Source organism: Malurus melanocephalus, unplaced genomic scaffold, assembly GCF_030028575.1.
Source record: "Malurus melanocephalus ecotype Western Australia unplaced genomic scaffold, MMel_1.1 scaffold_529, whole genome shotgun sequence".
In the NCBI taxonomy this organism is placed as follows: Eukaryota; Metazoa; Chordata; class Aves; order Passeriformes; family Maluridae; genus Malurus; species Malurus melanocephalus.
The window spans coordinates 382,626-398,290 of record NW_026623761.1 but is presented as its reverse complement, the minus strand read 5'-3'; the positions used below and the strand labels follow the sequence as shown (position 1 = coordinate 398,290).

General features: G+C 40.6%; 1 protein-coding gene across 1 annotated transcript in view; it reads left to right on the top strand.

The window, feature by feature from the left end:
- Positions 1-2,745: 2,745 nt before the first annotated feature.
- The window catches only part of PIK3C2G (phosphatidylinositol-4-phosphate 3-kinase catalytic subunit type 2 gamma), a 190,474-nt gene continuing 177,554 nt past the window's right edge, over positions 2,746-15,665 (top strand). Inside the window, exons 1-4 of the mRNA XM_057381792.1 lie at positions 2,746-2,914; positions 6,220-6,407; positions 9,249-10,004; positions 14,652-14,734. Coding sequence (XP_057237775.1) covers positions 9,345-10,004; positions 14,652-14,734 — 743 coding nt within the window. The 5' untranslated portion in view covers positions 2,746-2,914; positions 6,220-6,407; positions 9,249-9,344. The remainder of the gene's footprint in view (positions 2,915-6,219; positions 6,408-9,248; positions 10,005-14,651; positions 14,735-15,665) is intronic.

The window sequence follows — 15,665 nt, the reverse complement described above, 5'->3', positions numbered from 1 at the left end:
CCTAAATGAAACCTGAAATGGCAGCAAGTTCTGTGTTCATTTGCTTTTAGAGGTAGCCCAGGGTCATGTTTGACCTGAATGCTTTAGGTTTGCAGTCAGTGTCCGGGCCATCATGACACTCCCACACTGCCAGAACTGGAAGGAGCAGTGCGGTGTTCCCRTGCTTGGGATCAGATGGATCTGGTAAGGTCAGTGCTTGCTTGGGAAAGAAGGGAGATTCTTATGCTGCTTGTGATGCAGTTCCTCATAACAGAGTCACTGCMCTCAGCCTAAAGCTTCTTCTAAATGGAGCTTTCTTATTTTACATGAGCTACAAAGGAGAGAGAAACAAGCTGTGCACAGACTGGTAGAGCAGGGGTGACGAGGCATTACCACTGAACTCAGGGATGCACCCAGAGCTTCSCGGATTGTTCACTTGCCCCAGTAACTGGTGAAGAGTGTGTCTCTTCCTGTCTGTGTTTGTGGAGTCAGTGCAGGCGATTTTGGCCATCTTGTAGGCCGTGGTGGTGGATGGTACTATTTGTTTTCTGTGTAGTAGCTACCCTGACCCAAAAGTACCAGAAATTACTGTCTGTGCAGAGCCTGTTGAGCAATTTGAATGAGTTTTTTTCATGGGCTGTTGAATGGGTGGAGATGGATATAGGTCTCTTGCTTTTCTCTCTTCCTGACCCAGTGATTACAGATGATATGACCCCACTGTGAACTGGGTGCCTGTCCCTGAAGGACACCAGCCACCTGCAGAAACCATCATGTATGGATGGTAACTCCTCTTCTTTTATGTTCCCATGGTATCTRCTGCAGCAGGATTTTGTCCTGCCCTTCCCCCTGGGCCTTGCTTTCTCCCTGATTGTACACGTGTAGCAGCTCTCTGTGCTGCTGCTTCCCTTGCTGCTCTTGAGAGGAGCACAGAGTGAGGTGAGGAGGCCACAGGAGTGGAAGCAATCAGGGCTGGCTGGGCTGCCCAAAGCAGTTCAAGACTCCAAATCCAAGTGGTGGCTGCTGCAGTGGAATGAGTGCCTTTGGTATGGAGTGGGGTGTGTGTTCATCACTGCACCAGTGCTGYGGTGTGAGTGTCTTGTGCACCCCCAGGGAATGCACCTCACCTCTTTCATTCTAGATAGACARTGAGCAGGGTCTTCCTTGCTGCCCTTCTGGTTCATATATGCAAAAACATCATTAGTAAAACCCCCAGCAGCCTAGCACAGGGCCTGACACAGCAGAGAGCAGTTGCTATTTAAGAATAATCTGTGTGTGTGTGTCCTGTAAATGGAGAAGGTACTTTGGTGTGATACATGAAGCTGAATTGTCAGCTCTGCAAGTATCTCTTTGCCAGCTACTCATTCATGGGCAGGCCCAATTGTGGAGGGCTGCAGTGAGGTTAATTTCCACGCAGGAGTTTGCAAAAAAATGTTTTATTGCAGGTAAGCCATCCCTTTGCATTATTTATGTGAAAACTTAAGTAAATTATTGTTGGCTTTCACGCTTCAGGTAAAGTCTTAATGAAAAGAATAATGAACGCTTTGCTGACATGTATAGGCAACCTAAGTATGCAGCCAAATTAGCTATATAAGCAGATGCTTTATATCCTGAATTGCATATAAGGAATGCTGTTCAGTTGGTTTAAAAATTATATATACACCCACAAACATTTTTTTTTTATAAAAGCCATATGGTTGGGCTGGTTTTTTTTTATTTTTATTTTTTTAAGCAACAGTTTCAACTGTAAGCAATTATGACAGTAAAATTGAAGTCAGAAGAAAGATCTAAGACCATGCACATCTGACCATGTGCAAGAAATTCAGGAAAAATTCTGAAATAATGTATTATTTAAACTGCTGTAATACTGCAGTATGTGCAATATTGCRAATAGAGACAAGATTTATATTGTCTAAGTGAGCTATTCCTTGGCTTAAGCTGTTTTTTAGACTCATTCTGAGGTCTCTATCATAGAATGGTTTGGTTTGGAAGGAACCTTAAAGATCATTTTGTTCCAACCTCCCTGCCATGGACTTTCCACTGTCCCAGGTTGCTCAGAGCCCCATCCAAYCTGCCCTTGAACATTTCCAAGGTTGGGGCACTCACGTTCTCTGGACAACCTGTTCCACAGCCTCACCACCGTCACGGTAAAGAATTTCTTCATGATATCTAATGCAAACGTACTCTTTGTCGTTTAGAAGCCATTCCCCCTTAACCTGTCACTACATGGCCTTGCAAAAAGTACATGGCCTTGCAAAAAGTTTATCCTTGTCTTTCTTGTAGGCTCCCTTCAGGTACTGGAACACCACAGTTGGGTCACCCCAGCCTTTTCTTTCTTCTGCAGGTGGATTTTTTTCAGCCTTTCCTCAGAGCAGAGGTGCTCCATCCCTCTGATCACTCTGAACTCCCTCCAGCAGCTCCGTGTCCTTCCTGAGCTGGGACCCAGAGCTGGATGCAACACTGCAGGTGGGGGTCTCACCAGAGCAGGGCAGAGGGGGAGTCACCTCCCTTAACCTTTATTTTTATGCTTTAAGTGTTGTTCATAGGTTTTCTTTGGTAATAGAGACAGAGAGAGTGGTTGAGCTCTGACCTTTGGGGGGCTCTTTGCTCTCCTGCTCTGGCAGCCTTGTAGGAGGCTCTGACACCACAAACTGCAGTGCAAGGGGGTCTGGAGAGCAGTGATGAACCAGCTCACTAAATTTTCCATAGGGAAAGCCTGCTATCATGGCTAGGGAGCTTATCTTAACAGGGTGCCAGTATCACAAGGCTGSGTTTATGTTTGTACAGTCTTCGGTGTGAACAGCTTCTGGAAGGTCAACAAACCCTATTGAATACACCAAAATGACAAAGTGAATTTCCCAGAAAGCCATCGAGCAGACACACTGGACTGGAAGGATGAAAAGAACGGCATAAGAAAACAGTGGGAAAATCAGAGAAGGTAAGAGAAATGGAAGAAAACAACACAAAGTTAAATTTATGAAGCCTTTATGAGCAAGAGCTTTGGCTTTAAGCACTCCTCAGCTTTGGGGTGTTTGACTTTCACCTGAAGCTTGTGGCTTGACTTCTTTTCTGAATCATTTAAGGTCTTTTCTTGGGYCATTTAGCATTTAATAGGCATTTGTATGCATACACCTATTTTAGGCTACCCATATATATGCTTGTATGCATACAGATGTATATTTAGACACCCATATATAAATTTATGTATCTGAGTGTGTGTGTATGTGTAAAAAAATGCCTGTTTGTCTTATTTTAACTGTATATTTTAATAAGACTGTTTGCCATTTCAACACCTATTTTTTTCCGTAATTTGATTTTTTAAAGCCAGCATAATTGTTTCTGCCAGGAACAACTCTGTTCTCTGCTGAAGGGCGCTGTTCGTTTCATAGGATCAAAGTACAAACAATGTTCAAATAAAAGGAGAGATTAAATTCTGTAGTCTACATTTAGTCCCAGCTCGTTTTGCAGTGCGTGCAGGCTGTGGAGGTTGATCTTTCACAACAGCCTATTTCAAACCTCGGGAGGGTGTTGGTAACTTAGTAACTTTGTATACTAGATGTAGGTGTCAGCAGAGCCTGTGAAAATGTTTGCTATGTAAAACAATTTTTTTTTTCAATTTGTTTTTCTCAGAAAAGTGAAACTTWGCCCCCCGCCCCCTCTTTCCTCTCTGTCCTTTCCCTTACTTGTTGCGTGTGAGTAAATGGAGGGTGAGGAGTATTTTCAGAATTGAAAAGTCCTTCTTGCCCTTCGCAACAAATGTCTCCTTTGCTGATGAATCATTTGCAATGACTCAACCACTGTATTGTGTCTGTTGCAACTTTTATTTTCTTTGCCCAGCAGCATCTACTCTGCTGGGTTTTGCTAAACAGGTAGGAAGGCACAGCCCCTACTGGGCGAAACTTGTGAGAAAAAAAAACAAGGGCCACAAAACAGCCTTTTTTTAAAATATATTTTTAAACCAGTATTCTTATTCATCCGCTGCTTAAACACAACATCTTGACATTTATTTTTGTCTGCACATTGAAAAACCCTGATGTATCTATGCAGTTTTGCTGATATTTTGTCATCATTGGTACAGCAGTACTTCAGAGCACTGATGAAGAGGAAGTAGAAGCTCACCCTTTTCAAGAAAGACCTCAAAAATCATGAATCTTTCCTATTAAAAGCAGCCTTCTGGCTGGGACCTTGTTTCCCAGTGATAAAGGTAGATAAGATGATGTTCCCTGTAGCCAGACGTAAAGCTTCGTAGGCACTGTGCTCAACACGGTGATCTCTGTTCCCTGCCTGACAATTTTGGGGAAATGACRGTAGATGGCACTGGAGAATAGTAGCACAGAAGGATGGCTCTGTTATGAAATGGAGCAGTTTCCTCACTGGCTCTGTTTAGCCAGTTTTCCATCCCCACGGATTGCTAAAACACTTTGCTGCTTTCCCTTTGCAAGCCTATTATTACTCGAAGCCTCCAGGCTTCAAACGCAAGAGTGCTATTTCAGAAAGCTCCAAACTGCCTGTGAAGCAACACTKTGAGTAAAAACCTGCTGAAGATACTGTGTTTCATTTCGGGGGGTGTGGAGTGATTATTTTGCCAGCTCTTTCCCTGCAGCTCTATATCAACCCTGAGCACAAATCCCTGGTTCTTCCTCAATCCGAGTGAGCTGTGGCTCCTGCCAGGTGGTGGAGCAGCGAGAATGTCTAACAGGAGAAAAGGGAACATCCCAGGGATTGTCTAGTTTTTGTCTCTGGAGTTTTTGTCCCACATGCCAGCAAAAGGGGAGGAGACAATTCTAGGAGGAATTAGGGTAGAAAGTGACTCAGCAGTTCCCTGTCTGCTCCTTTAATGGGTAGCAGGAAACAGAAAAAAAAATAGTGGCCATCCTAAAAGCCTGGTAAAATTCTGAAAATGTCTGGAGTTTCTCAAAAAGAAACGTTCATAGCCTTCTCCTAGAAATCACCATAGGGAAGAGATGGAGGGATCCCAGCTCAGACTGTATTATGCATGTAGCCTTCTGTGTGTGCCTGGGAACACGAGCTCTTCCCATGCGTATTTCCTGGTTTGTGTTTTTTTTTTTTTTTTTTTCAATCCTCCTCCTTTAGCTGTGTCCAATTGCCATGAGGTGAAGCAGCACCACACTGCCATAAACTCTGAAACGGCAGCTCCTAAAATTGGTGTGTTCCTCTCTCTCAGGTTCACTTCACAGTAATCACTGGAAATGAGTACAGTACAGCACAAATGCCACCAAATAGCTTGTGGAGCAAGTTGACATTTTAAGGGCTGGAGAATATATGACAACAAATGCATCACCTTTCACCAACTGAAATAAGTTTTGTCCTTGTCTAACTGCTTTTAAATCACAATGACATCATTGACAGGTTTTATGCTTGAAAGGCCAGTGCTTTTGTTCCCGCAGCATTTTATCAAATTATTMCTTCAGTTTATCAGATATAAGATATCTGATATTAATTATTAACTTTATATGCTTTACCCTAATCTGTTCAGCCATTGCATGGCTTTTTATAACTGAAATATTGTTTTGCTAACAGTCCCTCACTGCTTTTAAGGGTATTTTCTTGCCTGTTACAGCCTTTGGAGTAGAGTAGGGATGGGATTTTGTTTGAATTCTGAATAGCCACTTCARTGGAGCAATTTATAACTTTTTAAGGAATGGTATGAAGTGTGAAGGAAAATGGTCCCTGAGGGAACTCCCTCTGTGCTGTGTCTGGAGCTGCCTCTGCTGCTCCCTTTTATGGCAGGTCCTGGGCTCTGTGAGGTCTCAGAAGATGGACATGGCCAGCGCTGTGTTTACTGCAGCTCCTCAGGCCCTTTGCAGAGAGCCAAGTCCCCACTGGTTCCTGGGAAATATCCCAGCAKAAGGGAGGTTCTTCCACCATTGTGCTATCCCAGCTCTGCACACTGAGGAGCCAAAGCCAGGGAGCCACTCTGCCATCAGAGGTTTGTATTGTCCCCCTCCCCTGTGACTGGCGCTGGGAGCTTCTTTCAGAGTGTGGAGATGGAAGCTGTGTGAAGATGGAGTAGAGTAAAAGTTTTGAATCCTGTTCTTGTGCAGAAATCTCCCTAAGAGGCAAATCTTTCCCTAAATGAATTTGTTATTTTAAGCATGTTGGAAACTTGCACTGAAAGTGTGAGATAATCTACCACTATATATATTTTAAAAAAAAAAATGGTTTGGTTTCTAAATTGAGAAAGTGAACAGATAAGGTGTTACTTTTTTATTGTTACTGCAGCTTGAATTTTCCCTGAGGGATGAGTTGGGAAAAGAATCATCACTGCCATAAACCGGTAAAGCAGGAAGGAAAGCTCCTGACGAAAAAGTTACGCCTCCTTGATACTGAAAGCACATAGGTCACCTGAAAATGTCTGTGAGCAGGAAGGGACAGGAGGCTGTATATCCTTCTAACAAATTGTGTTTCAGGTAAGGATTTGCAATAAATATTCTTACTGCTTAGCAAGTGGCCCAATCATCTCCCCCTGAGAGCTGGTAAAAGGGAAAATTGAGCCTGCAGTGCTCCAAGRTTTTATGTGAGCATTCACGTGCATGCCCAGGTGTGGGAAGTATTGCCACGTGCTTGGACAGTTCTTGCAATGTTGTGATGCTGTCTCTTGATTTGTAGAGTATACTTTACAGTATTGCTTGGGATTCTCCCTTAAAACCCCTGATCCCAGAACCACGTGATAATGTGAAAATACAGCTGTCATTCAGAACGACAAGGAGGGCTTCATAGCTTTAGGAAAAAAAAGCCAACCCCTCAGAAATTCAATGTGAATTGAGAAACCAGAAGGCAAAGAAAATTAACCTAAAACCTTAGGTGTTTTATAAATAAAAAATGCATAGAACTTTTGTCTCCTTAGTGATATTGTTTTATCAATGCACTTGGCAAGATTCAGAAGGTGTAATAGTGGCTGTGAAAGAGCCAGATCCTTCCCTGTTTTTTGTATGCTGCTTTGAGAAGGATCAGTTGGCCCAGATATAGATCCTGGATGTTCTAACCAAACTAGCACAATTTACACCACCAAGATTTGCACCATGGCACACTGAGTTTGCAGTCTCGGGGTCAGTTTTAAATGCAAACCTCTATMAAAGGATCACCATGTTCCAACAGTGCTGTACCAGTGTCTGCTCCCTGCCAGGCCCTCCCTGTGCCCTGATCCAGGTGAGCTTCCCAGCCCAGCCAGAAGAACGGGGGCACCATGCACAGAGCAGCCTTTGGCACTGCAGCTGAACTGTGTGTTTTTCCCCAAGAAAAATAATACTTCTGGACAGTATGGAGAGTGCAGGAGATAAGCACTGATGGACAGATAGATGGAGGTGGGCTCTGTGTGTGAATATTTGTCTGTGCAGATTACAGAAAGCCTTCGTGGTGAATGAGCAAGGTTMGATATTTCTGCGTCATCATAAATAGAATTTGTTTCAAATGAAAGGAAAATATTTTAGAAACAGCTGAAAGAGCATAAAAAGTACTGAATTTTCTATGCTTTATAGGATTCCAGGTAGAGAAGATTTTAAGGAAGATGGGACTGGAGGGAGATGTCATTATTTTATCTTCTATTTTTTYCTGAAACATTCGAATATTTAGGATGGGTTAAAAAAGAGTAAAAGACATTATACTTCTTGATGTAATGGCTATGTCATTTTCTTTCTTGTTTTCTTTCTTTTATTTACCTGCTGTAGAAATGAAAAACAGAGAAAGTTGTAAATGAGAACAATTTCATACAAGAAACTCCTGTTGTTATGCTCTTTTTTTAAATGGTGTCTTCTTTATCTAAAAACATAGTGAACTTTCTGATTCATTCTGAGAGAAGAGTGCAAAACTATATTTTCAGTCTTGATCACCATTGAAAGTGCTATGCATCATTTTGGTTATCTGGCCTAGTGTAATTTCATAAATGTGGTGTTTGTCATCATAGCTAAAGCAAAGCAAAGCATGCAACACATGGAATTACCAAGTGGAGTGTTTGAAAGTGTAGTTCAGCCTCTGAGTTGCAGATTTCATTTCAACCTGTTTGTTTTCATTTCACTTCTCATTCCACACTAAGGATGGTAGAAGTTATGTCACCTAGAGTTTGACTTAAAACGAACAAAAATAAATAAAATTGGGATCAATGTCTTCTTTTGTAACACAGATTTCCATTGCAAGGTGCTATTATCTGAACTAATACAGTATCTTGGGGAGTTAATGGAAAAGGTATTTGTGGAGCTGAGCTGTAGCAATTTCTGAGCACACTTTTTGTCTCTATAGCTTTTTCTTTTTTTTCTGCTTGGGAATACATTTTTATTGAATTATTAAATTAGATGTTTCTATTCCTTTTATGTGATAAAGTACTCCAGCACAACTGTGTGCTGCATGCAGTATTGCTGTTGTATGTCATTTGTGATTTTTAGGCTAYRTCTGTATCAGTAAATGAAACAGGCCAAGGCCTTGAGGGCAAATGGCCCAGAATAAACTTTGGTTGTAGAACTAAGCTCCCTTCCTAAAAATACATATTCTCTCTGCCTACTGACAGCAGTTTCTAGTGCATGCTGCCCATCTGAACCATAGGAGTACTTGGCACATGCCAAAATCAGATCAGGAAGTTTGCTAGGAACATGAATGATGGAGCTGCTGAAGCTCATGCCTTTGCCTATTCRTTTACTAAAAAAGAGTCCAGCCTCAGTCTTTAAAGGTGAATACCTTTTGTAAAACAAAGAAACAAAAAAAAAGGCTGAAATTAATTTATCTTTTTTTTTTTTTCCTTTTATACAAACCATATCCTAGCTTTTGGGATGTAATGTTTTGAATACTGATGGGATATCCATGTCTTCTATGTTATTTGGCTTAAATTTCTTCACCTGATGAAACTAAGATAAAAARTGGTAAGATATGAAGAAATTTGAGGCACAGAAAAGAGGACAACCATTAATAAAAATCTGTCCTAACTGCCTGATTTATATTCCTGCATTGTGTGCTATGCAAGTATAGAGTTGTTGCAGGCATCCTCTTGCTTTTATTTAGGAGTCAAGGATAATAATAATGGTAAAGGAATTTGTTATTATTATTACAACTGTAATAATAATATTATGTCTGGAAATAAAGATCAAACTAAAGAATAATCAAGCTCCACATTAGGAAAATATTTCTCTGGAATAAAGGGATTTAAATGAATAAATTAATTTTTCTCTCTGGAGAAAGCTCTAAAGCAAAAAAGACCAAAGCGGTGTACTGCTTTCATTGTATTAGATATTTTGGGGTTTAACTTCCATTCTGCTTCATTTCAGGGGTATCTAGCTCCAGTTCTGAACATTACTCTTGTGACCTTGGAACTATAATGAGACTTTACTGAGGACCAAAAGGACTGAAGTGAACAGTCTGCTATGTCACACTTTGGGAGGGTGCCTTTCTCACACAGTGAATTCTGTGAAGGACAGCCTGGGCACCAAGCACCTTATCCAATGTACCATTCTGGTTCTGATGGAGAGATCCCTCTGGGATTTGATCGAATAGTTGATGAAGTCAACAATGAATTTTATTTTTATGGCTCATCACATTCACATCATCATGAAGAAATGTTCTACCCATCACATCTTTTCAGTCAGAATGTTCCTGACCATCATCTTTATGGTCAGCCTCTCGTTGCTTATGGAGAATTTTACCGTGAAAATCCAGTCTCTCACTGGCAACAAGGCACAGTGTCACCARTGGTGGGCTTCAGATCTTCTTTAATACCTGATTGCAGAAACTTCTCTGTAGTGGATCCCTGCCCCTACAGTCATGAAAGAAAACTACATGGAAGTAACAGTGTAAATTCAGTCACCAACGTGTTTAGTTCAAATGTGGAAAGAGGCAACACAAGCCTAGAGTTTCAGATAGGCTTTGACCATCTGGATGCTCCAAATCCTGTTTTCTTAGACAATTATCCATTTGGACAAAAAGTGAGAGAAGAAGGTGGAAATGGGGAAGCTTCTCCAACCAACACTTCCAGAAGATGCCACATAGGACCTACCTGGTCCCAGGGCTCTGGCCATGACAGAGAGGTATTTAAATTTGCTTATTTTAACAGTGCTTAAAGTTTTTTGYTCTCGTTTGTGTCCTTGTACTTTGTGTATTCACTCACGTTGTTGCAACATGGATTAGAAGCACTTAATTTAAAGACCTTATGAAAAATAAAACATTTATGCCTCAGGGGAAGYAAAAGCATTTTATACCAGAAGAGAATCTAGATTATGGTCTAGAATGCTCCAGTAGGCTCATTTTATGGCTCACTGAACCATAAAACTATCACAGAAGGATAAGTACAGAAATGTACAGTAAGTTGTGTTTGAAAGATAAGATGACAAATCTTTATGGTCTGATATGAAACCTGAGATTCAAAATAACAATACATTATGTTGAATCTGCTTGGTTTTTTTTAATTGTTGAGACAGTTATTGTCTCTGTGTCTAGTCTGGCTGACATATCCTGATCCTGAGAGATGGAACATAGCCCATCCTGCCTCCACCATGTTCTGCATGCACTTACGTGTGCATATATAATTATTTYCTAAAAATAGACACATCTACTCTAACTGTGGAAGCTGGATTCTACAACACACACCCTGTCTTGTAGCTGTCTGTCTGAGGCAAATCCTTTATCTTTTTTCCTCCTTCATCAGGTGTTCATAGCTCTGTTCGTGATTTTGCCGTTTTTAATAACCATGTCTTATGGGACTCCCATGACTCTCTGTGATGTTCTATCTGTCCTCATTTTCTTTCTTTCAAAATCCTGATATGGAGAAGGGAAAAGAAAATGGTAAATCATCCTTTTCCTCCAGTCCCTGTTAGYATTCTGAATCATTACAGGAATCCTGAAATAGCCCACAGGATATCTCTGCACGATGAATACTAAAAGACAGTTTAGGTTCACCTTCTGCTTTTAACTCCCAGTGATCACAGTATCATAAAGCAAAGGGGAAGAGACACTTGATTGACTTGTTTCTATGTCTCTGAATAAGGAGAACTATAAAAGTAAACATATGCAGGCCCAGACAGATGGGAAGGCAGCAGGGGGAAATATATCTGAGGACAAGAACTCTTAAGACTAATCCTGTGCACAGCATTTTAGAATTTCAGTGATGAATACAAAAGAGGAGGGGAAGAATAGGTGGAGAGACAAAAGGCTGTTGTTGCTTTTTGCTCATGATAGGAAAACTAAAGCATGCTGACATGATGATGAAAAGAACAAGCCTTCTCAGGAGAAATGCAGAAAATAGTGGGATACAAATGAGCAGGAGGAGATTAAATCATGGGATGGGAAGAAGAGGTGCTAGAGGAAGCAAGCATTTRAGAACAGGCACAAATGCTTCTGTGACGGAGGAGGAGAGAATTATAGGGGAGGGAAGAGAAGAGCTGAGTGAGTCAAGGGCGACTACAATCGAATGTGTGGGAGGATTTGATTAAGTCAGGGAAGTATTTGAGCTGTTTAGCTCGAAGAGGGAGAAATGGGAGAGAGGAGTGAATTGATTTGTAGCATAAAAATCAGTGTGGTCACAGGAGTTCCTTGAGGGCAAAACAGCCATGTCAGGGTAGAAAAAGAGCCAAGGCAAGGGGCTGGCAGCTGAACCTTGGGATGATAAGGGAAAATAAGAGTGGAAGAAACTTGAGAAAGGGAAGAGCAGAAAAGGCCTGTAAAGCAGTTACTCAGGCTGATGGGCTGAGAGTTTTGGAAAAGACAAGCACTGCAGGATGACAAACCTGATGCCAAGTAAGACAGTCAGAAGAGCTGGAAAAGTGGAACAGCACAGCAAAAGAATGAGCAGAGGTCGGATTTGTAAGGTCCAGAACAAGTAAATGATGCATCCAGATAGCAGGAGGTGAGAAACAAGACTGCAGAGTGAAATACAGAGGATGATGAAACATGAAGATTAKAATTGAGATGGGTCAGAGGCAGGCAAGATGAAACCTACACAATGCTGAAATCATAATGTTATTCTGATCCTTAGCTCTTGGATGCACTTGCCTGGCCCTGGGCTTTATTTAATACGTGCTAATCAAAATATGCCCCATGTATCAGAGGAAACTGTTTTCTCTGGCCTTGTCCTTACAGGTCAGATGTTCAAAAATAGTAAAGAAAACTTTCTTCATAACATCCCAGTGAAAGGAGATGTCATTTTTTCCATATTAGAAACAAAACTGAGATAAAACCTAAAAATTGTCTAATATATTTAGCTAATCCACCTATGATATTTAAAATCTAATTATAGATTCTAAGGTTTTCAGAGTAACTAATAAGACTCACTTCTTCACCCAAGTCCCTCCTCAGACCAAATGTCATAATTTTGTTTAGGATGCTCCAGAAATGAGAAACACACTATTARTGTTCAAATTTGGAAGGATGGTTTAGGTGACTTGATTTACATAATATCAGAAGTCTGTGCATGAAAAAAGAAGCCAGTCATCAAGGGATGCATTCTGTTCCTTCCTCCCTGTTGTTTTTAGTTCTCTCCATATGCAGTTCTGTCTCATTCACTGCTCTTTAAGATACTTGTGGTGCATGGAGACTCAAGTCCTATTGAAAAATAAAGTGCAATAATGTGATCGTGTAATTAAATTTTACCTTTTTATGCTAGAACAAGAAAGAAAGGTTTCTGGACATGTGCAAAGAAGACATGRCCAAGCTAAAYCTTTCATCCCTATGATTCATCAATKGAGCTGGAGCTATTTCTCTACTTTGTATACCTCTGCCACTGGAATGAATTTGAGTGACCTGGCAATGGTGTATTCCTGATGTGTAGACTGTTACTAGGCTGGATTCTTGTTTGTCATTAGGAATCACTCAGGGATGCTGCCAGCAAAGGTGCAAAAAAGCAGAGGACTCCTGAGTTACTTCCGTGTCTGGCAGGGGAGGATCCAGCTTCAGTCTGTCAGGCTTCTCTTTCCCATCCTTYAGTAATTATTTAAACATATTCTTCTTCAAGCCATGGACTTTTGAGGATTCATACCCATGTCCTTGTGCCCAATCATGCATTCCAAGTCTCGTCCCTCTTCTTGCTCAATTCCTTTCTGTTCCTGCTTCCTTAGCTCACAGCTGTGGTTTTGCTCKTTTAATAGCTTTGGCCTCATTTAATGTGTCCCAGCCTCACCTTTTCTTACCTGTGGAGTATTTTCCTTAGCTTTTCACTTATTGGCTATTTCTCTTTTTCTGTGTACTTTTTCAAGGGCACTGAACCTGCCTTGCAAGGACAAAGCTGCAGGTGAAAAAGGAGCCTTTGGTTTTGTGGGGTTTTTTAAATGACTAGGTAATTCTGTGAGGCCATTACTGTTACCAAATCACTTATAATTTTTGAATAGAGAACGTCCTTTAGAGGTTCTTACTACTGCCTGATGAGGCAAAGTGTAAGGTAGGTGCCTAACCAAAATGGAAACAATGAACCAGTAGAGGTGTTATATTTTCATTGGATTTTGAAGGACCCTTTTCAGCAGTTTTTGGAACCAAGGAATTATGGACTACTGATTTTGATTGCTAAATTTAATTTTACTTTCTTATTTACACCCTCAAGATTACCCATTGTTTTTCACACCAGACAATTTCAATTTTCCCCTCTATTGATGATGACCCCTTGTATCTTTAAATTTCACTCTCCTAATGTTTGTGGTATTRTGGTTAACGAAAATACTACATACCATCAGTTTTGGGTCTCATTATATCAGTGTAAGATTTCTGACCTTTGAGTTTTTAGTTTTGCCGTTGTGATTTCCCCCCAGCCATCTCCCAGCAGATCTGTCATTTTTTATATCATTCCATCTTTTAAACTGTAACTAAAATTTTCCAGCCTGTATCTTTTCACGCATAGTTCACTTCCTTGTCCAGCCAAAAAGAATCTTAAATTCTGTTTATTAGTTATCCTTATTTTTTATAAATTTGCATACTGCTATATAAATTATTACTAAAATTATAAAATAAACCTTTTGCCACATCTTAGTTTTCTCTTCTGTGACATTTCAGTTCTCTTTCTGAAGGGGTTTAAAAGCTCTTAYACAGTTAAGCCTTGTTATGTCTCTACCTGCAACAGTAGAAAGGGCTTGCAGATTTAAGAGTATTAAGTTCTTTCCTGAAGGTAATGTTCTGGCTGAAGAGTACTTAAGGCAAACAGAAAAAAGGATGCTTGACCCAAAGTTGTGGCTAAGACCTCTGATCTCCAAGTTACAGAAATTATTTTTAATGTTCAGTAGAGTCCACTGACTCCCTCTTATCTGTCTTAGGGACTTACCTGACAGGTTTATGGACTTTGAGGGGATGCTGAGCTTCCTGCCAGGGCAGAAAGAGAGAAAATAAGGATTAAAACAAACTGAAACATAATGCTTCAGTTTGTCCTCTTTCCCTGTCATAAGCTAAATATCTGCATTTGGAGTTATCTGTACTTTGGCACTAGGTGAATTGTGAAAGGTTTGTCTGAAGTTCCTCGTGGTCTGCATGGAGGGGAAAAGCAGTTGCTACCCAGGGCAGCTGATGCTTTGTGACTTCAGAAAGCATTTTAAGTGCAGCCAAAATGGGGTCATTTGTGTTTATTTGGATCTCCATCWAGTCAGGGGAGAAATGATAAGGTCTCCTGGAACAAAATGCAAGGTTAGCTTTACGGTCTTTTTGCTTCTGATATCTAAATAACTAAGCTCTATTTCTTCTGGGGTCTTTTTTTGTATTTTTAGGCTGCAGTTTGGTCTATCCAGCTGATTGAAGCAAATCAAGAAAGTAATGAAAGCACAGTTGGTTTTTGCAATGCAGTGGAGAAGTAAGTAATGAAAAAACTTTATTCAGCCAACTATCACATTTCACTTAGTTCCAGTAATTGGATTGGTTATCCCTTCATATTTGGGCTGACTGGGATGGAGTTAAGTATCCCCACAGCAGCCCTCGCAGGGCTGGGCTGTGTATTGGCAGCTAGAAAGGTGTGGATAGCTCACCAGTGTTTTGGCTACTGCTGAGCAGTRTTCATTATTGTGACATTTGTCTGAAACCCTTCTTCCTGGAAGGTGACTGAATGTTGTCTGCTGATTGGAAGTTGAGAATATTTTGTCTTCCGTTAATTACATGGGCAGCTTTTGCTCTTGCTTTTATGGAAGTGCCTTTATGTTGACCTGAAGGGGTTTTTTTCCCATGTTTTCTCCTCCTGCCCTTGTCCTGTAGAGAAAGAGGTGATTGAGCAGCTTGATGGGCAGCTGGAATTCACCTAAGATGAACCCACCACACCTTGCATGCTCAAACAATGCCATAATTCCAGTGTCTATTAAAATAAGGAAATGCTTCTAATTTTAGTTTAAATATTAAAAACCACAAACATGATTTTTTAAAAATTTCTCTTTTAACTGTCCTCTTTGTCAGTGATAACTGCATTTAACTCTTCACTGTTGATGGCTTATAGTATATGAAACTCCCCCGTCTTTTTCTGCCATTGTCTTGGGCAATATTGGTTCCCATGTAACTCTGACCTGGAAAATAAGAGTTGGAGAAACTGACTGAGAACAGAATTGCAACATACTATCATGATGAAAAGTGAGACTTATCAAGTGACAAAACTCGCTTTAATTATATTTTACCATTACCCTTAATAACCTGATTTAATGGGATAGAACAATTTTTACTTTCTTAATCTTCTGCAGAAAAGTAAATTGTGTTGAAATCCAAGCACACTAAAAATTACAAGTATTTAGACCATCTGTGCA